Source organism: Eublepharis macularius, chromosome 18, assembly GCF_028583425.1.
Source record: "Eublepharis macularius isolate TG4126 chromosome 18, MPM_Emac_v1.0, whole genome shotgun sequence".
NCBI classification, from domain to species: domain Eukaryota; kingdom Metazoa; phylum Chordata; class Lepidosauria; order Squamata; family Eublepharidae; genus Eublepharis; species Eublepharis macularius.
Genome location: NC_072807.1, coordinates 27,880,224 through 27,903,201, shown reverse-complemented (window position 1 = coordinate 27,903,201; position 22,978 = coordinate 27,880,224). Strand labels below are relative to the sequence as shown.

At 42.6% G+C, this 22,978-nt stretch overlaps 1 protein-coding gene across 1 annotated transcript in view; it reads right to left on the bottom strand.

Annotated features, from left to right (window-relative positions):
- FBN1 (fibrillin 1) overlaps positions 1 to 22,978 on the bottom strand; it is a 205,957-nt gene that overhangs the window by 77,990 nt on the left and 104,989 nt on the right. The window contains exons 17-29 of the mRNA XM_055002220.1: positions 22,475 to 22,627; positions 18,143 to 18,196; positions 17,472 to 17,597; positions 15,874 to 15,999; positions 14,832 to 14,951; positions 13,068 to 13,205; positions 11,059 to 11,109; positions 7,171 to 7,296; positions 5,565 to 5,792; positions 4,723 to 4,848; positions 4,486 to 4,614; positions 2,248 to 2,373; positions 667 to 792 (exon numbers count right to left, since the gene is read on the bottom strand). Coding sequence (XP_054858195.1) covers positions 667 to 792; positions 2,248 to 2,373; positions 4,486 to 4,614; positions 4,723 to 4,848; positions 5,565 to 5,792; positions 7,171 to 7,296; positions 11,059 to 11,109; positions 13,068 to 13,205; positions 14,832 to 14,951; positions 15,874 to 15,999; positions 17,472 to 17,597; positions 18,143 to 18,196; positions 22,475 to 22,627 — 1,629 coding nt within the window. The remainder of the gene's footprint in view (positions 1 to 666; positions 793 to 2,247; positions 2,374 to 4,485; positions 4,615 to 4,722; positions 4,849 to 5,564; positions 5,793 to 7,170; positions 7,297 to 11,058; positions 11,110 to 13,067; positions 13,206 to 14,831; positions 14,952 to 15,873; positions 16,000 to 17,471; positions 17,598 to 18,142; positions 18,197 to 22,474; positions 22,628 to 22,978) is intronic.

Below are 22,978 nucleotides of genomic sequence, written 5' to 3'. Positions count from 1 at the left end.
AAATTTTATCTCACTCTTTCTCCAAGGAGCTTGGGGTGGTATACATGGGTTCCCAAGTTTTGTCTCACAACATTCACCCTGCAAGGTAGGTGAAACAGAGAGAGTGACTGATCCAGCGTCATGCAGTGAACCTCATGGCTGAGTGGGAACATAAACCTTGGTCTCTCCATTTCTAGTGTGATGCTCTAACCACTACACAACACTAGCACGTATCCAAAGAGACTTTTCCAGCCATTCTAGTACCACACCGTGTTACTGAAAAGCACTGGAGGGAACACTAGATAGCCCTAAACATGTGCTGTGCTGGTGAGCCCCTAAGTGTGTGTTGTATAAGGTTTTTTTCTTGTCTTGAAGGTTTTTTTATTTTTAAATTAATAACAACAACAACAACAACATTCGATTTATATACCGCCCTTCAGGAAGACTTAACACCCACTCAGAGCGGTTTACAAAGTATGTTATTATCCCCACAGCAAACACCCTGTGAGGTGGGTGGGGCTGAGAGAGCTGTGAGAGAGCTGTGACTGACCCAAGGTCACCCAGCTGGCTTCAAGTGGAGGAGGCTATTTCAATCTTATGCCAACTATAAGACAATAAAGATAACGTTACTTCTTTTTAAAAAGTAAGAACTACATCTGACCGTTAGTGGGAAAACAAAATTCTTACCGACACAGGACAATTTGTCAGGTGTAGGCTGATATCCAGGGTTGCAGGCACACTGGTACTTCCCAATGAGGTTAACGCAACGCCCATTTCTGCACAGATTTATGCTCAGGTCACATTCATTAACATCTATTGGACAAAAATCAAGGATATTTTAATTCTCTACTCACAATGATCATTTCTTTGGTGAGTGCTACAGAATGGGTGAATCTGTTGGATTAGTACCATAGAATGTGGATCTATTTCTATGGTTATAGAGAGAACCCATCATAGATAGAAAGGTAGCTACAGCAAAAGTAGTTAGAAAAGAAGAAAACTGAAGGGCAAAGGGTTGTGCCGTTTTCTTAGGTTACAAAAGCTGCCCCAAAGCCAACAGCCTGACTGAACAGAGTTTCACTCCTGCCAAGACTTAAAGCCCTAGCCAGGAATTTGTGAGCCAAATTTCAACTTAAGATTTTACTCTCGAGAGAACTGGGGGGGGGGGGGATAGTGAGACTGCATTTCATCTGAATCACAGCTGAGCGGCACATTTCCAATTAAATGGAAACATCCATAGCATAGTCAGAAGTTGGGTACTGCAAAAATTACTTTAATCTACTTAACTCTTCCTGATAATATTTCTGGCGATGGGAGGGATCAGAGCCATATTATTCATAATGCTGACTAGGCTGAAGCCCAGGGGCCCAGCAGGGACTAGGGGCCCATCATTTTTTTTTTTTGCTGAAGCACACCCCCACATAAATTAGTTAATTGATTCTCTTGTATAACTTCTATTAATAAGATAATTAACTGCTTCCTTACTGAAGTGAAACAAATTGTTTCTTGTATTAAAACAATTATCCATAAATTTCATATTTTTAATCAATAATAATAATTTTATTCACTTCAAAATATTACAGTATAGAACAATTATTCCCCCTAAATGTATTTTCCTGAAAAGTTCTACTCATGCAATAAAAATACTTTAAAAATTGTGAATAATAGAATTCTTCAGGAGACCCTCAAAATGGATATAGGGCTATGTACTGCAGTCTAGTACCTACTGTACCAGGGTCAGGCTGTCAGCTGTAGTGGAGTGAAAGACTGAAGTGCTGGAGGGGGCCCGAAATACCCGAAAGCCTAGGGGCACAGCCATGGGTTAATACAGCCCTGGGAGTGACTGTGTCACATATTTGGGAGCTTGTCCACATGCGGGCCAGATTGCCAAGTTTAAGAAGCCCTGTAGCATTACCCCCCGCTCAAGGTAATTTAGTCATTTTTAGTATTTTTTTTTATTTAAAGGGCCCTTATAATCTGAGTTCTTAAACTGTAGATTACTTCTTAAACTTGTGCATAAATACAGCCCCCCAGGCACGAAAATAACTTACTATGGCTTTGCACTCTGCACTCCATTTAGGTGATTTTTTTTTAATGTCAATAAGTAGTACTGTGCAGGGTAGGAAATAGGTGCCTGCAAGATAAGCACCTGTCCGCAACGGGGATATATGAGGCAATGCCCACAGAGTAGCTGCAAGGAAATGTGGATGCAGAAGACTGAGACCGTCAATGAACGCTGGTGTAAACGCTTCTTTTTCCCCACCTTACCTATACAGGCAGAGATGTTCGGAGCTATCTGATGACCAGGAGGACATTCACATTTGAAGCTTCCTTCGGTGTTTATGCAAATACCACCTCGGCACAACAGAGGGTTTCTTTCACATTCATCGATATCTGTAAAAACGGACAGAAAAAGAAGAAAAAGAGGAAAGGATGTGAATGAAGGAGGGTATGTGTTACAGCTAAAAATTTCAGCACGCAAAAAGAGGGCCCAACATGGTAGAGCTAAGCCAAGCGCTTACTTGACCCTTGGACCTCCCAGTGCAAATCAGTGCACTTCATCCCCAGGACTCTCTCCCTCTCCCACTACTAACTTTTCTAATCACCTTCCAGCTGCTGATGCTTCCCTTTCCAAACATGCCATGAGAGACAATGCCTCTTCCCAAACCCCTCAATCCCACACACACCCAGAGTGCTCGTCTCGTGACTGGTTCTCCTCCCCTGCCCAGCAGGATGGCCTCTTCGCTCTTCCTTGCCTGCCTCTTTTGATTTCTCCTGATCGAAGAGGGAACAGGGCAGCTGTACTCTCTTGATTTGCTTTCTTGGCCAGGCAGGATCTGTTGTCTTGGACAACATCCAGCAATCAAGCTTTGAATGACAGCAACTGGAAGAGCTTGAATGCTGAGCAATGTAATTAGAATCTGGACGTTTCAAAGCAAAAACAAAAAAGAGGGCAGGGCAAGGAAAAATTACACTCCTCTTTTCCCACCATGGGTTACCACAAGGCCGTTCCCAAGGGATGCTTGGGCAATCTACAAACCTTGGTGGGGGCATCATCTAGAACTTCTGGGCGCAATAGGAGGGCATTTGGTATTTTAGGCAACCTCTTCTCCCCACTTGCAATGACTTCTGACAGCCAGCAGAGGAGAATTGTTTTATACAGCTCAGTCTGCACTGAGGACCTATTTCTAGATTTCTCTCCTAGGCCTTTCAAATAGTGGTCCTAATTTTTAGGACCTGGCTGATGGCCATCAGGCACTGTAAGCCTGAGACCTGAGTATCGGATGCATGTTAGTTTCATACTTCATTTATATGCCTCCTTTCTCCTCAACCGGAAACCTAAAGCGGCTCAGAGCATCCACCTCAGCTCAATTTTATTCTTGCAACAACCTGTGAACTAAGTTAAACTGAAGGTTACCCCAGCAAGCTTCTAAGGCACAGTGAGATTTGAACCCGGGTCTCCCAGATCCTAGTCCGACACTGTGCCACACATCCTCTCAATATATCCTAAATATACCAATAAGAAACAAAGTTGCCTTGATCCGGAAAGCTATCCTAGCTCAGCTTGCCTTTAGGTAACAATCATCTCTCAGTTTAACTTATCTCTCATATTTTTGTGATCAGTTTTTTTTTAAAAAATCGTAAGTACACATTACATTCAATGTAATATTGAAAACTACACGGCTATAAAGGGAGGAATGTATTACATTTCTATGGGAGGAGGCAAAAGTATTTGGAAGAGGGAGGGGAGGGAAGGATTTGTGCTCTCTTAACGATTAGGATGTATGAGGGTCGACTCTGCTGCCAACCATAAATTTTAGACCTAGAATAACCTCAGGAACCCTCATGTCCCACAGTGACATCATCCAGTGTTACAAAAGCTGTTACCAATCAGAGTTAATCAGGGCAGGGGAGACGACGCTGGAATCGGAGAGGGGGAAATCTTGCAGATGAGCTCAGAACCACAGCCCTTTGTGCACGGATTCTATGAAGGAGCAGAGGAGGGATTCTTGGGGCGAAACCTAAGCTCCCACTTAGGGACCAGCTTTCAAATCAAGCTAAAACAACAGCTCCTTTTCATTACTTTGAACAGAAAAAAAAAATTCCAAGAGGAAAAAAAAAAACAATCCACAGATGCAGTCTAGCTTGGAATCGCAACCCTTTGAAGTGGATACGGAACCCAAAAGCTTACATCTTTTTGAATGACGCTTCATTCACCCACCCGGTTGATGGTTTAAGATAAATTCCCCAAATCCATGGAATGGAGCTGACTGACAGAATTTTGCAAATCAACCCCCAAACCCATCAGCCCATGGTTTCCCATTAGATTTAGGAAACAAAGGCTATGTACTTCTGAAGTGACTCCCTTACAACATACACACCCTGCTTTCCCTCCTTGTTCCAATAAAAATGCAGCCCAGATGTAAAACTGAGCAGTTATTGGAACAGCGACTTCACATGTGATTTTTTTGTGTGCTCTAATACAAATACGTCTTGGTAACATACCCATGCAGTTCTTCATCATCATAAATCCACTTTCATAGCCCTCAAAACAGTCACAGTGAAAATCCCCAGGGGTATTGACACAGACCCCTTGGCCGCACAGGTCAGGAGAGATGCGACACTCATCGATATCTGCAATACATAATAAATATTGTTATTTTCAAGTGCAGTTCTAGAACAGAGCACAACACTTATATTTTGGGACCATACGGCATAGGAAAGCAAGCTAAGGAAGTTTACCTGTACAGTTCCTCTCTTCGGAGTCAAGTGCAAAGCCGCTGTCACATTTACATCGGAAACTGCCAATAGTGTTTCTGCATTTCCCATGGGTGCAAAGGCTTGGAATCATTTTACATTCATTGATATCTAAGACAGAGAAATAATGAGCCATAATAGTGACTATATTTTTGTCAATTCAGTGAATTGTCTTTTCACAGAGAATCACATTAGTAAAGTCCAAGCGAAATTTTATAACAACAACAACATTTGATTTACATACCGCCCTTCAGGACAACTTAATGCCCACTCAGAGTGGTTTACAAAGTATGTCATTATTATCCCCACAACAAAACACCCTGTGAGGTGGGTGGGGCTGAGAGAGCTGCAGAGAGCCGTGACTAGCCCAAGGTCACCCACAGTTGGCTTCAAGCGGAGGAGTGGGGAATCAAACCCGGCTCTCCAGATTAGAGTCCCGCGCTCTTAATGACTACACCAAACTGGCTCTCAGTCTGTAGTTTTTATAACTACAATTCAGGGCAAGAGTCACATCTCAGTGCTCTCATCAGACATATAATTAAGCATCTGAATCTCCTACTCATTTCAAGATACTCATACAAAGCACAGAACTTTCCTATTCTCTCTTCCGTGCTACGAACATGGACACTTGGGAGGGCCAAGTTCCAGCTTTTGCCTCTGTGGTTTTTATCAAGTGTTACAGTACAACTTTTGTATCAGAAACATCAAAAAAACTCCAATCCCTGCATAAATCGAAATTGAGGCACACTTGTTTGCAAGCCAGGTGAAGATGGGGCAAGGCATTCCATCAGAATGTGCTGAACTGCTAGGAGCCCTGTTTTGCGTACCTTTGAAGAACGGCTTGCCATTGATAATCTCTCCTCGAGATGAAAATCCAGGTCCTCTGGGGCACAGTGCTTCGTAATCGGGTGTTGCCTTCGCAGGGCATTCATCACAATCAGGGCCCCAAGCTGCTCCAACAGAGCAGCAGCATGCATCCAGCCTGTGCCGTCCCCCTATCGGCAATGTACAGTCTTCATCGTCGTGTGTCAAGTAGCACGTCTCTAAGCGAATATCTGTTCAGATTAGTTTTAACAATTAGTGAGTGGGAAAACGGTATCACAGCAGCAGAGTTCAGTCCGCAGGAAAATGTATGACACGAGATTTTTAAAAAAGTGGTCCCTAGCTGATTTTTGATAAGCCTTCTGTTAAAAGGCATTTCCAGATTTGTTGCTGTTTTCATACTTTTAAGCCTTGTTGTTTGTTGCTCATTTGTTTTAATGCTTATTTTACTGCTTGTTTTCTAGAGCCATGAGAGTTGAATGGGCATTAAGTAATTCATCAGGCACCCTTCTCAAATGTCATGTGTGATTTCCCTCCCTTCGTCGTGGGGTGACAGGATGAGGGAGAAGGAGTTAGATGTCGGCTGATTCTGCACACGTTGGATAATGCACTTTCAATGCACTTTATCAATCGTTTGAGGTGGAGTTTTTGTTCCGCACACAAAAAAATCTGTTCCAAATTATCTATAAAGAGGATTGGAAGTGCATTATCCAACGTGTGCGGAATCACTCGTCGTCACAAAGGCTGGGAGCTCTCTCCTGTGCCACAACGATTGCTAGCCTTCACCTCTTAGAGAAATCAGCTAGGCAAGGGAAAAAGGGAAAAAATGTGCCCACCTTGCCACCAAGACAACACACTACAACTGAGAGAAGGGCTGCAGCTCGGAGGTAGAGCACCCGCTTTGTATGTGGAATGTCCCAGGTTCAATCCCTGGCATTTCCATTTCAAAAAAGATCAGGTAGCAGGAGATATGAAAGAATTTCACCCGCGACTTGGGAGAGCCACTGCCAGTCAGAGTAGACAATACTGACCTTGTTAGACAAATGGCCTCCATCAGGATAAAGCAGCTTCGTATATTTTCAACTTGGCAGGATTAAAGTTGTAAATTTTGCAGTTCTCCTTCTGAGAAAAGTCCACAAGCTTCTATGCAGCTTGTCCCAGAAATGTATTTTTGGAACTACTGGTATCACATAGATGCAGATTGATGCAAAGTAAATGGATTGGCTCAAAGTTGTACACAACTGATCAAATGAAGTTTGCTTAATCAGGTAAGAGTCCTAATAAAGCAAGCATTCTCCAAGAAGAGGAACAAGATCTTTCGCCAGTTTTACAGCAGGCACAATGGCTTATTTGTTACTCAAAGAACTAATGGAGAATTTAGAAAATCTCCTTTTTTGGAAAAAAAAAGTCATGGTTTGCAATGGCCAACTAATGCAGAGGTTTCTATATGGATAGTTGGCCTTTTCCCACAGTGATGCATGCTCAGGGATTTTGCCTGGAGACATTCCCTTGCTCACAGAAGGAAATCCCTGCATGACATGAAGCTCTGAGGGAGCACTGGAGTACATGGTTTTAAGCCACAGGCACTAGACCCAAGCCAAAGTCACTTACCAAAACATCTCCGCCCAGTTGTATCCAAAGTCATTCCATTGGGGCACTGGCAGATAAAGGATCCCATGGTATTGACACAAATTCCATTCGTGCACACTCCAGGGAACACTTCACACTCATTGACATCTTAAAAAAAATTAAAAATTAAAATATCAGTGATGACAGAGACAGGTTCAGTTCTTCCACCCTCCTAAGCACAGCCTATTCAAGTACATGCTAATAGCCCTTGCAATAGTCCATTAGCTATATTCAAAGAAAAAGCCATGAACTTCATACTTTGGGCTGCACAGACCTAAGCTGGTGCACTCAAAAGCCCGTACGTGGACTTTCACTGTGGTGGCCCCTACCCTATGGAACGGCTTGCCTGAGGTCAGGAGAGGGCCCCCCCCCCCACGCTCCTGGCTTTTCGCAAACAATGCAAAACCGAATTATTCAAAAAGGCCTTTTTTCTCAGCTAAGAGGGCGGTATTGTAGGAAAGGGGTCCCAGATGTTTCGCTAATGAGTTAGAAATCATAGATTTCACCATTATGTTGCCTTACATATTATCTGTTGCTTTAAATATGTACTCCTATATATTACTTGTGCTTTATGTTGTTTAATGTAAGTCCTAGAATTGATTATGTTCTGTTTCAGCAATTCGTCAACCCCATACTGGATCCTTGCTAATACTATATCTTTGTAAACTGATATTCATTTACACTATGACATTGTTTACAGAAATGTTCTTAACACTGTATGGAAATGCCTGTCCTTGTCCTTGCCACTGATTGTACTAATCTCACACAATGCAATCTGCCTTGAGTCTCAGTGAGAAAGGTGGAATATAAATGACATAAATAAATAAATAAATAAATAAATAAATAAATAAATAAATAAATAAAATCCTACTAAGGATTACAGGAAAGTGTTTGCATTGTAAGAACATGAGACAGATTTAAGGATCCTTGGGACACTGGGAGCCCAAAGGACACACACTAGTGGAAATTATTTCCATTTTAAGTTCCTTAACATTAACATTAGGTTTCCCCAAATGCAGGATTATTCTTGGTTTTCTACAGCAAGTGTAATATATTGTCTCAAGGAACGTGAGTCATATACACTGGAAGAAACAAGGACAAAGGAGAAGGAGACATTATCAAGTGGCACGTGGAAAATTTCATTCACTTATTTCTGGATATCAAGCTGCTGTTAAAAGTGCAAGAGGTTTTCTTCTGTCAAATCCAAGGAACAAGTGACTGGACTGGGTGGAGGGTGGGGACAGTTCTTCCTGGGTCCTCTTTCCTACATAGCTTTTCCACTGAATGAAATCTACGGGGCTCTCTGTCCATGCAAGGAAGTCATGGACCATGTACCAGAGAGAGTTATTGGAACAATGAAAAATATTTAGAATTGATCCATAGGAAGTAGGTAGAACCAATCTAGACAAAATTGTTCTATGCTAGAATGGTGTTTAAACAAATCCCCTGCTGAAAATACTGAAAATGTTGCGTCTACTATCCTGGAGAAATTACTTTCCATCTCTGCAGCATTGAAAAATGTTCTGAGCCCTCCCTCGTGATTTGGAATAGGTGGGGCAACTTTCCCTCCTGTCTCTCGAGGTCAGATAAGTTACAAACAGCGAGGCTCTGTGTAGGAACTTATCCAAAAATACTGGGTCATTATTTGGAAAGCAAGCAATGTGACTAGGGACAGAAGGAGGAGACGTTCCTTGTTCTTTTTGTTTTATAAAAAAAAAAAATTTCTAAGACGACACATATGGGAATCATTTGTTTTTCAAATATTTCAGCGGCTGTGTCATGTCAGATTGCTAGTCACTGTGACCCATTACAGTATGGAGTTCTCTTGGAGTTCAGAGACTGGGAATAGAGGAGAATTTGGTTGCCATTTACTTGTCATGCTTTTATTTCCCAGCCCACCCTCCTTTGGAATACCATTGTTTCAACCACCCACCACAGTCCCCAATGGGCAGTAATGCAAGTTAAAAGGTTGGATTACTGCAACATATTTTACACGGGGATATTTAGGAAGAGCTGAAAAGTTTGCTTATTTGCCAGGGCTTTTAAGGGGATATGAAGATCAGGCATCAAGGGGGAAGGACAAGAATTTATCTTGGTTTTAATTTGGATTTTTAAAAATTATTTTGTAAGCTATCTTGAACTATGTAGAAAGGCAGGGTATAAACAAATAAATAAATAAACGCCACACACCAAGGAAGCAGATAGGCAGCACCCGTTAAACACCTCTGACTTCCACTACCATGGAAGGGGCTCCTTTGTTCTTCTCCTGAAGGCCTTTCACTGTATCCCATTTTACCTGCTTCCTTCCTCAGTGGTTGTTCCTTCCTAATCTCCTCTTTCTCATTCCCAAATGTGTTTGCAATTGCTATGGTGCTTTGTTTGACTGGCTGTCAAAGGCCTTACTTCATACAACTATCACTTGGCAGCAGGGGCCATTTCGTAGAAAAAGAGCTGGAGGAACTCATTAGCATAACTCATTAGCATAACTCATTAGCATATGTCATGCCCCCTGACATCACTGGAAGTGTGTCATTAACATAACTGATTTGCATATGCCACACCCCCTGACATCACCTACCCTGGCTGCTTTGGACCCAATCCTGGCCATTCAGGGCCGAAATTGGGCCCAAAATGGCAAAAAGTAGCTGAAAATGGCTGAAAAGGGGCCCAAAATGGTCAAGATTGGGCTGCTGATGAGCGGGAAAGTGATCCACCACCCGTCAGAGGCCCGATCCAGGCCGTTTCAGCCCCAATCCAGGCCAAAACGGGCCCAAAATGGCCAAGAGTCAGGTGGGCGGAGCCACCTGACATGTGACCTCTTTGGGGAACTGCCGGAACTGCATTCCTGTGCATTCCCCCTCAAAATGAGCCCTGCTTGGCAGTTAAACCACCATCCTTCCCTCCCTCATCAGTTCACATCACAGCAAGTTAAGGCAAGGCAGGGGGAGGAGAATGGCAAGCTGTAGCTGGATCCGATGAATGCCTGCAGGAAGTTGCTGACAGACCACACTTGGGTATTCATCAGCACCACTGCAAACATTGCAACTTGGGATCTCACATGCTTCTACCTTCAAGTGCTCCAAAACACACATTACTGCCTGAATTATTTATTTAGGATATTTGTATGCCACCTCTTCAGCATCTTGGTTGAAGCATCTTATAATGAATTTTAATCCTGCAGGGGCGAGGGGTGTCCAAATGCGCAGGATGCTATTTTATGGCAGGATGCTAGGCAATGTGAGTTTCCGCTCCTTCCCTGATTCAATGATTACAATTCTTGTGGTCATTGACTTTAATGGGACTTAGGCCGCCCATTTTGGTGGAGGATTGTAGCACTGGGAAATCTGGCAATTCTCTAAATTTGGTGGGCTGCAGCCCTACGTATTCCTCTCTGCTCCCAATCCAAGTACACAGTAAGTAACCATACAGATCGGACCTACATGCATACATTCATATGCCTAACATGCCCTCAATTACCATGATACTTCATCTTCAAAAAACAATAAAGGAAATTAGGGCTATTATATGTATGTGTGCACACACATGCAGTTCAAAAGAACTTCATCTGAACAACTTCAACAGCATATGCTCTGGCCTTCTACTACTTTGTGATGAGATTTTGTCCAAACCTTTCAATTTAAGATAAATTAAAGGGGCTGTTTGTGTGCCACAATCTCAAAAACTGGGCATGCATTCCATTATTTGTGAGTTATTAAAAAGCATTTGTAGACCACCTGCCACTCAAGGCAGTTTCCATACAGTATGCAAGCAATAAAATCCAAACATTGTGGTCCTCCATGGAAGCATGACAAATATCACCAACATTTTCAGTCTCCTATTCACAATACATTTCAAAACAATAGTGCATACCTTCACACAGGGTCCCTCTTATCCTTGAGTAGCCTTTTAAACATATTGGGTCTATAAAAGAAAAGCAAAGCAAAATGAGAACACAGCAGTCCGCTTGAGGCTCACTGGCCCCATTCCCTTACCTTCCACTATGACAAACTGTAAACGTGTGAGCTCTCCGTGCACATGGTATAGACAATACACCAGAGCCTATGCACAGGCAGTTTTTAACACTTGTGCTCACAGTAAACTTGTTCAGGATCTCTTTACACAAGAGGAAATCAGCAGATATCTTGCCTATATTACCATGTATACGGACAATGTTTTTGTTACTTTGTTTCAGGAGGAGTGAGCGAGTGGCCAATGGATGTGTATTGAGGACTGGAGTTGCTTTGTGTTAGCTTAAAGTCAAGAGTTGCTTGTTTTGTGGCTTGCTAGTGTTCTTTTATATTTTTTGGTTCATCTTGCATTAGGATTGGGACTTGTATCAGGACTAGAGATGGGCACGAACCGAAATACGAATTAAAGTTTGTGACGAACCAGGCTGGTTCATGGTTCGTGAACCAATGGGTTGTCAGATCCCATTTCTGATGAACCGCCATAAACTTTAGGCTAGTTCGTTTGTTTTGTTTTTTGGTTTGTCACTGCAGACAGCCTGGCGCTGATCAATCAGTTTTCTAGGCAACAGGGAATGGACTTCCTACAGACCTTCTGCTGACCCGGAAGTGGCCTTCTGCTGACCCGGAAGTGATGATTTGCTGACCTGGATATGATGTTTTCATGAACCAAACAAACTGGTTCGTGAACCAGGGCAGGTTCGTGAAAGTTCATGGTTCGTGAAATGTGACGAGCTGCATGGTTAGTTTCTTCTCCGGTTGGTGCTCATCTCTAATCAGGACTGATTTTTGGCCAATGGCCAGGGATTGCCCTTTCGCTTAAGGCTTCTTTGCCCTGGAAATCCTTGGAATGTTTCCCCCCATAGAAGACAACGGGGAGTGGCTGAGGGCTGCTTGTTCAGGGGTTCACAATCTTCCTGAAACTTGGGGTGGGGTGTCTTTATTGGACAGGTAAGACTATATTCCCTACAAATTTAGTGGAATTTGCTTGAAACACCTCCCCCACTCAGCCTCAACGGATAGTTTCCCCCATAGGGAATAATGCCCAAATATATTTGGGATTCTCTAATAAAACAGAATCCAATTACAGAATCTGACCTGGATATTAAGAATACCAAATGTGTATGATATTTCTGATATATCCAGATCTGAATTACACTGTTGTTTTTTTGCTGTGCACCTCTAATGATAAATTCTGCAACATTTATATATTATGCAAATTGAGTCTACAATGTTTACTATTTTGCATACTTTATTCTAGTTTTTGATAGTCAGGGGACGGGAGCAAAGTATCATGTCAGGTACCGAGGATTGGAAACAACCAGATTTTCTGCTGATGAAAGAAGGGATCTACCTGACCACCAAAAAGGCTATGCTATAGATCTTAGAACCTGCTTGAAAAGCAAAGAGCTATGGGAGTGGCTTGGCATGCAGAAGGTCCCAAGTTCAAACCCCAGCCTCTCTGGGTAAAAGGATCAGGCAGCAGGGGATGGGAAAGACCGCTTTCCAAGACCCTGGGGAGCTGTTACTAGTCCAAATAAACAATACTAACTTTGATGGAGAAAATGGTTTGATTCAAAATAAGTTACTTTCATGTGTTCACCCCTGGGAACTTTTTCAATGAAGGGCAGTATTAAAAAAAACAATTTAAAATCAATTAAAATAAATAATAGAAGAGTCATAGCTGGAAAGCTTCAAACTTCCTGGCACTCTCCTCTTGTGGCTGTATCAAAAAATATATGGACCCAGTGAGGTTTGACCCAGCCCTGAAGCCGCATGGTCAAATTATCTCCAAGAGCTTAATAGTTTTCAAGTTACGTTCCGGGAAATTCTGCTCTACGGGACCCTTTTTTCCCTAGTGGTTCAAGCAAGTCTTAAATAACAATCGGCTAAGACTAAAGCAAATGGCCTTACCTCGTTCGCAAGGAACACAGGGACTACCCCAAGCAGCACCGAGCGAGGAACAGCACTGTGATTTTAACGTGGCCCCGTTGATATTTATTTCGCATCTTCCATTTACAATGGTCTTCCAGCAAGTGCCCTTAACAGTCTCTATTAGAACAGGAAAATAAAAACAGTTATTGCCATATATTATTAATCTCTACTTCTATTAAACGTATCCAACATGCACTGAATGAAAGTTCAGATACCATAAGAGAACCATCTTGGTGAACAAAGTTATTGTTGCCAACATTCTACTCTAAGTTAGGGTTGCCAGATCTGTACCTGGAAATCCCAGGAGATTTGGGGGGCCGGGGCCTGACTGAGCATTGCAGGTGAATACTTGGAAGTGATCTCACATTCCCCTCATCCCAGCCACTCTCTAGGAATCCCCCCCAATCTCTCTGATAAAGACCATAGAGATTTGGGGGAAATTCTAGAGCATTGCAAATGCTGTGGTGTTGTTTCCATCCCCATTTTTTCTTCCACTGTTCAATCGATCGAGCATGGGCAATGGAAGACAGTTAAGCCTACTCTAAGTCCAGAGTTTCCCATTTATTTCTGACAAGATGGGGGGCTGCAACATACCATTAACATTATTTAATAATAATTACTTAGTAATGCTTAGCATTACTAATAACGGGCATGTTGATTAATGATCCATAAAGTTTTTGCAGCCCAGAATACTGGTTGCTGGAAGTCTTTTATGAGGAAGTAGCACACATGAGGTAATAAATGCACATATTATAAGTAATAAATGTACCTAGGAGCACCTTGCAAGATTATTTTAGGGAACTGGCATAGTTTGCATTTGGATTATTGGCAACTGTTTACCTCTCTTTTTTCTGTTAAGCATCTCCAATAAAGCCCTTAGTCCCATAAAAATCACCGCCCACCATTCCTTTCTCATGCTGCTTATTTTAGCATCCCAACTGCCCCTCCAATATGTTGGAATAGGCGACTCAGCCTGCCTTTGGACACTGGGGGGCGCTGCATGCCTCTTTGAATGTAATGTATAAGTCTAGCAATCTGCCACTCTCTTGTCTAAGGTGGGAACGCCTACTGACTCCTCCTCTCTTGCCTCTGTGCTTCTTGGGAGGTTTCACACCTTCCCTCATGCTCTTCCAAGAGAAAGATGTAAAGCCACCATGCTCCTCATGGAGCCCTTCTCTTTGTCCACAAACCCACTTCCAGCCTCGCTGCCTATATTTTCAGGCCGTGGTATTAGCTTAGTGAATGTAACTCTATAGATAGGTTCTTTCCCTTGATATTACCAGAAGATATTGCTATGGAGAAATCTGCTACAATAAACTGTAAGTTCTATCTTTCTATGAATTTTGTCTGAGGATTAATTAATGCATGTTTGTGAGGGTTTAAACGCTTCTGACTAAATTACTCTGCTATATATGTTACTCTGCTAAGTTACTAAACTAAATATATAAAATACCATAAATCTCTAACACAATAGACCTTAACTTTAACATTTCATTTCTTTTTGAAAGAGTCCTATTTGGTTCCGTACTGAGCCTCATTTGATTCCAGAGCCATAGACTGCAGCCCACCCCACCCCCCATAGACATTAAAGCAGCATCCCAGCATCCCACATCAGTGCACCCAACTATCTACTTGGTAGAAAATTGGTGCAATTTTAAGGCATTGTTAATACAGCTCAAAACTTAAAAGAGTCAGAAACACGGCTGGAAAAAAAAAAGAACATGGCTTAGAAGAATACATTACCAATGCAGACGGTTTTTGATGCATCCAAAGAACTTTCAGGGGAACATTCACAGACAAAGGATCCTGCAGTATTCTTGCACACTCCGTTAACACATGGGCTGGATTCGCACTCGTTAATATCTAGAACAAGATAAAACAATAAGAATTAAAGACTGGGGGAAGGAAATGGAGATTCCGATGGTTTCCTTCAGTCTGGTTATCTAAATGAAAGGATCCTCTTCTGAAGTCAGAAGCTTTTCAGTTCAAATATATCCACATGGGGGATTTGGTTCACACACTCTGGCAAAAGATCATCGTGACCTCTGTAAACTGATATTCAAGCTTCTGCGCCTTCAGAATATTTTTCTTTTCTTACGGCCTGAAGCAACAGCAAGAAACCTTTGCCTCTATCCAACCATTTGCCACTGCATACACACGAGTTTCACGTGGTGGCTGGCCACAAGATGTCATTTAAAAAAGGAGCTATAATTCCAAAAATGTACACTTCAGGTCACAGTTATCTACTTTAGGGTTAGTCCATTCTGCACCCCCCCCCCCCCGAGACTCCAGACATCTTATGTAAATCATTCTAACTTCATAACTGTGGGGCTGGCCAGATTTACTACCATTTTGGGGTGTGGAAGCAAAAGCTGATGAATAGCAACATACTCAAGAGTCTCCCTTTAACCTACTACTGTGGAGGGATTTCAACCCACAATTTTTCAGGGTCGCAAAAGAGTTTCTGTTGTTTTGCCACAACAACAACAAAATTCACTTTACCTGTAAACATCTAACCCCTTGCTGCAGTTAACCTCCCCCGTCCATTCTCCCGCTTCTACCTTGAGTACCTTCCTTTGGCGTAGAAACTTAACAGTAGATAGCATTCTCGGATGTGCTGAATTTAAAACTATCAGTATTGCAGTATCTATATAAAATTATACTAATTTCAGTCTCTCTCTCTCTGTCTCTCAAATATCTCATCCCCAATGTTAGCAAATCAATCTACATGTGGTCTAAATGTAATATATAAATGTACTTGGAACATCTATAACATTTCATTCACCTTCGCATGTTTGCTGATCAGGCTTGAAGACAAATCCCTTCGGGCAGGTGCAGGTGAAACTTCCAGGGGTATTTCGGCATTGTCCATTGTCACAAAGCAGTGTGTTCAGGGCACATTCATCAATGTCTGTGAGGACAATCCGGAGAGTCATTGTGGAGGCAAAAAAAGGACATTTTCGGTTCTCAGGAGAAGCTGTAACAGGAAGACTCTTTGCAAGCAAACATGTCTGGCTGCTGGACAAAATTCGAGTCCAGTAGCACCTTAAAGAACAACAACATTTCCAGGGCATAAACTTTTGTGAGTTAAAGCTCACTTTGTCTCATGAAAGCTTATATGCTGGTTAATTTTGTAAGTCTTTAAGGTGTTACTGGATTTAAATTTTGTTCTATGACTACAGACTAAAACCTAAGACTTGAGCCAGGTCTGCATGGGTCAATTTTGCTGGTTCAGTTCCCATAGTGCAGTATTTTTTTTGTGACTGCACCAAATTTGCTGCCATGAATAGTCACTCCAGCCACTATGTGGCTTCTTCCTGGCTTTCCTGGGAGTGCTTATACCCCATTTTTAAAAATCCACTTCACAGTAGATTGTTTCCCCATGCATACGCTTTATCCCATTTTTGATATTCCACCCTCTTCCCCCTCTCCTGCCCTCTGCCAGCCCACTGCATTGTGATTGGCTACTCTCATCTAGCCAGCCATCCCCCCTCCCCTCCTTTCCATTCTTCCCTGCTCCCCTCTTTTTTTTTTTAAATTAAGTCCAGTGCAGCATCAATGAATCACTGGTGTGAAAGCACAAGAGGAAGTTCCTTTTTCATTCTTTTTGCTTTGGAATGGGTGGGAATATTGTATAGGGGGCTAAATATCTGGGTGTCGAAAATAAAGATTTTAATCTTGAGTTTTAGAGAGGTGTGAAGAGCCACATACAAATGGATTCCATGCCTTTTTGCTTGACTTCAGGGAAAGGGAGGAGTTATGTCCCTGGTGCAGAAGGGGCTTTTGTTTTGCTACGGGGGATTGTGCGTGAAGTAAGAAATACTGCAATGTACATGTGAAGTCAGTGAAGGAGGGGGACAAATATTGGGCATTCATGAAAGAAGACGGACTCTATCAAGAGCTGATAGCTAAATGGTACATCCAGGTTCACAGGCAGTATGTCTCTGAATAGTAGTTGCTGGCAGGGCTTTTTTTCTGGGGAAAGAGGCGGTGGAACTCAGTGGGTTGCCCTCGGAGAAAATGGTCACATGGCTGGTGGCCCTGCCCCCTGATCTCCAGAGGCGAGTTGAGATTGCCCTCCGCACCGCTCAGCAGCGCGGAAAGCAATCTCAACTCCCCTCTGGCTGGAGATCAGGGGGAGGGGCCACCAGCCATGTGACCATTTTCAAGAGGTTCCAGAACTCCGTTCCCCCGCGTTCCCCCTGAAAAAAAGCCCTGGTTGCTGGAGAGGGGAAGGGGGAAAGCAGCTATTTGGGGTGTTTATGCCAAGCTTCTGACCTGCTGGCTACTGTAGAAACAGAATATTCAAGAAGATTGTTCTGATATTTTTTATTGAGGCACCATCTAGGAATACATTAGATAGGAATATGAAAAACTACATACCAATGCACTTTTTCCCGGTTACATCCACTTCGTACCCAGCGTTACAGATGCATTTGTATGTTCCACGAAGATTTTCACACTGTCCGTTTGGACAGATGTCAGGATCCAGTGCACACTCATTGATATCTTGAGGGGAGGGGGAGAAAAGCAAAGTTCAAGATTAATTTATTACCCTTCCCAGACAGTAAGCAAGCTCACTTAGGGCCAAATTGTACCAGACTCTGGAGTTCTGTGACTGGAAACTCGGGTGCATTGTTTAGCTCTGAAGATGATACGCAGAGGAGGAGGAAAATACATATGTGGGAAAAGGGGGATAGCTCTCACTCCCCATGGTTTTACACTAATCAAAAATGCCCCCCACAACTGCTTTAAGACCCAACAGAAAAAAGAAGACAGTCAGAATGTGCAACTTGTCAATTTTCCTGTAGTGAAAGAATTTACAATTTAGGGACATTCCCTTACAGACTTCCCTTAGCTCAGTTAGTTCTAGAGTGAGAGCATTTAACTGCCTTTCTTACAGAAGTTGTTTCAAGCCGTTCCTCATTCCAGTAGTCTTAACCACGTACCCAGAATTACACATCCCTTGGTCTTGATACAATGGTCTCCCAAAAGCATTCACCCCCAACACTAACATCCATGAATTTTAATTGACTTGAGTGGAGTGTACTTACCACTTCCTATTGCTGTCATACCGGGGCCACTGCTACAAAGACCATGATACTCATCTGAAATAAAAAGAGCAATACTTCAATAGACATATTTTAATTTCTTCAACATTTGCTCCTCTAGATTTTTAAGATCCCTTTCAAGAAATCTGATCTCTCTCTTTCTCCTCTTAAAAGATCTTTCATGTTACAGCGTTTTAAGAACATTCAATATGCAAATAGAATGCTGGATAAAATTACCCATAGTAGCCATCACTGTATGTTCCTGATCTATCATGCTCATTGTGAGCCATGTTTAACTTTATTGCAGATAAGCTGAAAATATGTTAGGAAGTTCTAGCAATTATTAAGTGTCTTTCAAAGTCATATTTCAATGTCGCCTTTCACTGAGGGGAAATGTGTAGATGGTAGAGAGCCAGTTTGGTGTAGTGGTTAAGAGCGCAGGACTCTAATCTGGAGAGCCGGGTTTGATTCCTCACTCCTCCACTTGAAGCCAGCTGGATGACCTTGGGTCCGTCACAGCTCTCTCAGAGCTCTCTCAACCCCACCCACCTCACAGGGTGTTTTGTTGTGGGGATAATAATGACATGCTTTGTAAACCGCTTTGAGTGGGTGTTAAGTTATCCTGAAGGGCAGTATATAAATCGAATGTTGTTGTTGTTGTTATTATTATTAGGTCTGCCAACTTCCATGTGGAGCTCGGAGTTCTCCTAGAATTACAACTGAACTCCAGACTCCAGAGATCTGTTCTCTTGGAGAAAAATGGAAGCTTTGGAGAGTAGACTCTAGCATGTCCCAACAGTTAACAATAATAACATTTGATTTATATACCAGCAGGACAACTTAACATCCATTCAGAGCAGTTTACGAAGTATGCTATTATTATCCCCACAGCAATCACCCTGTGAGGTGGGTGAGGCTGAGAGAGCTCTGAGAGAGCTGTGACGGACCCAAGGTCACCCAGCTGGCTTCAAGAGGAGGAGTGGGGGAATCAGACCTGGTTCTCCAGATTAGAGTCCCATCACTCTTAACCACTACGCCAAACTGGCTCTCAGACTTGGAACATGATGGGTAATAAGTCAGATTCAAGGATCTACGATGCCAAGGATCTACGATCATCAAATATCTTACTGGGATAAGGAAGGATCATGGCTTCAAGAACAACACCGAGTATGCAACACCTCAGTCTGTTTAACGACCCCACAACCAGGTGTTGCTCATGCTTACCCTACCATTACTGCCACTACTACCACTAGTATACTATCACTAGACTACAAATCTACTCAGGGCAGGGCTGTTACTCTGATGGTACTATACTACTAGCATAGTAGTAATAGTTATGTAGTACCATGAATTTAACACCCTGGCCCTCAGGAGCTTACAATTTAATTTTCAAGCCTGAGAGGAAACAACCAAGAAAGGAAAAATTAGGGTAACCAGAGTGTGTGGGGGACATGCATAAATACACATAACTTAGGTTTTAATCTCTTCTCTTAAGGAGTGGCTGTAAAAGCTGTGCTGCCACTGCAATCCAAGCAGCTGCAGATTTTCCCATCTATGCATTCATAGTGGCAATCTCTTCCAGCTCCTCCCTGCCACCCTCACCCCACCTGCCCTATGTCTTTGAGATCGGAGGATTCATGAAGAGTTGAGAACAAGCCAGGCAGGTGGAATTCGGAGTAATGGACATGAAGTTGGGAAAGAGCTGCTGGTGCCAGAACTGCTGGCAACAACACAGTTTTTCAAATGACGCAAGACCTGCCTGAGGCCAGAACTGGTAACCTTGTCTGAATCTATACAGCTGCTGCCCCATGTAAGTCGAGAATTGTCTAGCGTTTTCATGACTCATGGTTCTTTTCATCGGAGCAAGCATGATTAAAAGCGTAAACTTTAGGACTGGCAAGGAAGAGGATTCCCTACAGAGCATCTGACCAATTAAAAGACAAGCTGAAAGTTGGTTCAACAATGTGCATTTCCTGGAAAAGGAGTCATTCCTCTTTTCCCTGCCCCCCATTTCAATCTAAAGCCGAAAGCTATCCTATATTTTACCCTCCATGACCTGGCATCTTTAACAATAGGAGAGGTGCACAAAACAGCCCAGAAGAAATTGCTTCCACATGTGTAAATGTTCTGTTAAATTAATTCAAATACAAAACAGAAGTCAGTGGCGCCGAGCCATTTACATTTACAAAACGTTTTAGCTCTACTGTGCAGTTACAAAAGGGAGAGCCGATAGGCAGCAGAAGTTACTGGAAAGCCCTTTTCCTGTTCCGATAACTTTCCAGCATTTTTGCAGCTATCCAAACTAACGTGGCATACTGTAAAAGAGCAGACAACCATTCCACTTTGAAGCTTGCGCATCAGCTAAAGCTGGCTCCACTGCTTCTGAGCGATGTAGCCGCTCCTTTGTCTCTTCTTTAGCGTTGCCAATTAAAATAAAGATTAAAAACATATAACCTTCTCCACGTAACTTTTGCCTAAAAAACAGTGAGCCAATTTCTGGGCTAGACATTCCAGAATATTGTGCTTTCTTGGGAGATTTGGACAAAAGAGACCAGTGCTTTTTTTTTAACTACAAATTCCAATTTTTTATTTTTAAAATTCGTTAATTTTTTTTGCATCCATGAATTGTAAACACATAAATGTCAGTTTATGTACATTGTTTATATGACCAAAGCACTTGGCTCATTCTATATCCCTAAAATAAAAAATAGCAAGCTTGAAAATTTCAGCTTTGTTCTATTTGGTTTTTTTTACATAAGTTTTATTTTATTTTATCAAAACTAAGAGGCATACAGAAAGAAAAAAGGGGAGGGAATGATAAGGTAAAAAAAAACCCCTATAAAACTATGCCCTACAAGGGTTATTGAAATACAGAGTACAAAAAACATAACTTTTCTCAAAATTTGTCCTTATTCAAATGCAGATAACAGCCATTATTAGATTTGATTAATATATATTTTCCATCTGCGCTACACAAATTGCATACATACCCCTTCCTGTATACTATTTAATAACAGAAATTAAAGATCGAAAGGAAAGGGCTCGTTTTATTCAATTTGTGATGATGAACTAGACTATTAGTTAACTAAAACACATTTTGGCCGATATCCGACCCCTCTGCTCATCAAAGTCTGAAGGCTTATCTGCATGATGGGATCAGCCAGTGAGAGGCTCGAGTGGCCCTTTCTTATATGTCCAAGGTAACGCCAATCACCACTTTGGGGTCAGGAAGGAATTTTCCTACAGGCCAGTTTGGCTGGGGATCCTGGAGGTTTTCTGCCTTCCTTTGGGCATAGAGCAGGGGTCCCTGGGGGAGTAGGTGGAGGCAGCAGTGAACTGCTTGCATTGTGCATGAGGTTGGACTCTTGGGGAACCCTTCCAGCTCGATGTTTCTAAGTCACAACACTGCTGGAGGAAGAGTCATAAGTTGGAGGAAATCTTCTTGGGCTGGAGCAAGACTTTAAACTTTGCTCAGTATAGTGACTGGGTTCAGGCTACCGAGCAGAGATTTCTTCCCAGAATACAGTGATGGGGAAAAGGGGAGAAATGTCAGCAGCATCCCAGTGTGCTGATGTCATTCCTCATACACCTGGAAGTGACATCAGTGCACTGCCAGGTGAGTGGCATTTGGGCAAAACTCTATGGTTTAATCATAGAGTTTTGCAAAAATACCAGAGTATCTCTGGCAACACACTGACATCATTTCTGGGCACACGAGGAATGACATCAGTATGTCACCAGTGATATTCTGATGTTACCGGCGAGCTCCTCATGACCTGGCAAGTCCGCCCACCCCCTGCTGGGTGGGACTTGGCATCCCTAGTAAACAGCCACCAATTTTAGGCAGTGCTAACATTTTGGGGGCCCTGACCTGGATAGCCCAGGCGAGCCCAATCTCGTCCAATCTCAGAAGATAAGCAGGATCAGCCTTGGTTATTAATTGGATGGGAAGCCTCCAATGAAGACCAAGACTGCAGGGGCAAGCAATGGCAAACAACCTCTGTTAGTCTCTTGCCATAAAAACCTCACGAGGGGTCACTATAAGACAGCTATGACTTGACAGCACTCTCCACCACCACCATTCTGGGAGGTGTCACCATCACGGGGATTTCAAAGGTAAAGCATTACAAAAGTATACAAAACTTTAGGTTGAAATATAGGGAATACACTAAGTGAAACATACAAGAACGCAACATTTACAGATGTTCAATTTTAAAATAGGATTAAAAAAAAAAGAATCATTCAGACTGCAAGAGGCCTACTGCAGTAGCTGCAAACATCTCTTACGGCTACTAACAGATGATGTAATTTCTCATGGGATAAATCATGCTGTACCTGAGGACTGCGGAGGACAGGGCTGGCAAGGTTCCCCAAATGCATAGTCAGTGCTGGCACAGCAACATTCTGATTTAGTAACTGCTCCAGATAACGGTTTAACACATTGACCTCTCTTGTATTCACCGTAACATGTGCTTCGCATATGTGTATCTAAATGAGAGAAAAAAATTACCCATCAAATTCCAGCTGGAAAACAACAAGAATGATGATGCTTCATGATATGGGGGGGGGGGACCACCACCACCAGGGCTAGGTGACAAACAGAAGTCCTACAGCATCTTAAAGGCTAGCCAGACTTCATCTCCTGCTCAAGCTTTTGTGGACTAAAAGCCTACTTCATCAGATGCAATGCAGCAGACAGACATCTATATAGGAGGTTATCGCAAACGATAAAACGGCATTGCATTTGACCAAAGTGCCAGCTCTCATAGTTAACCTTTGGTTAGCAATAAAATCTTGTTAGTCTTTAAGGTGCCACTAGAGTCGCCCATTCTTCCTGCA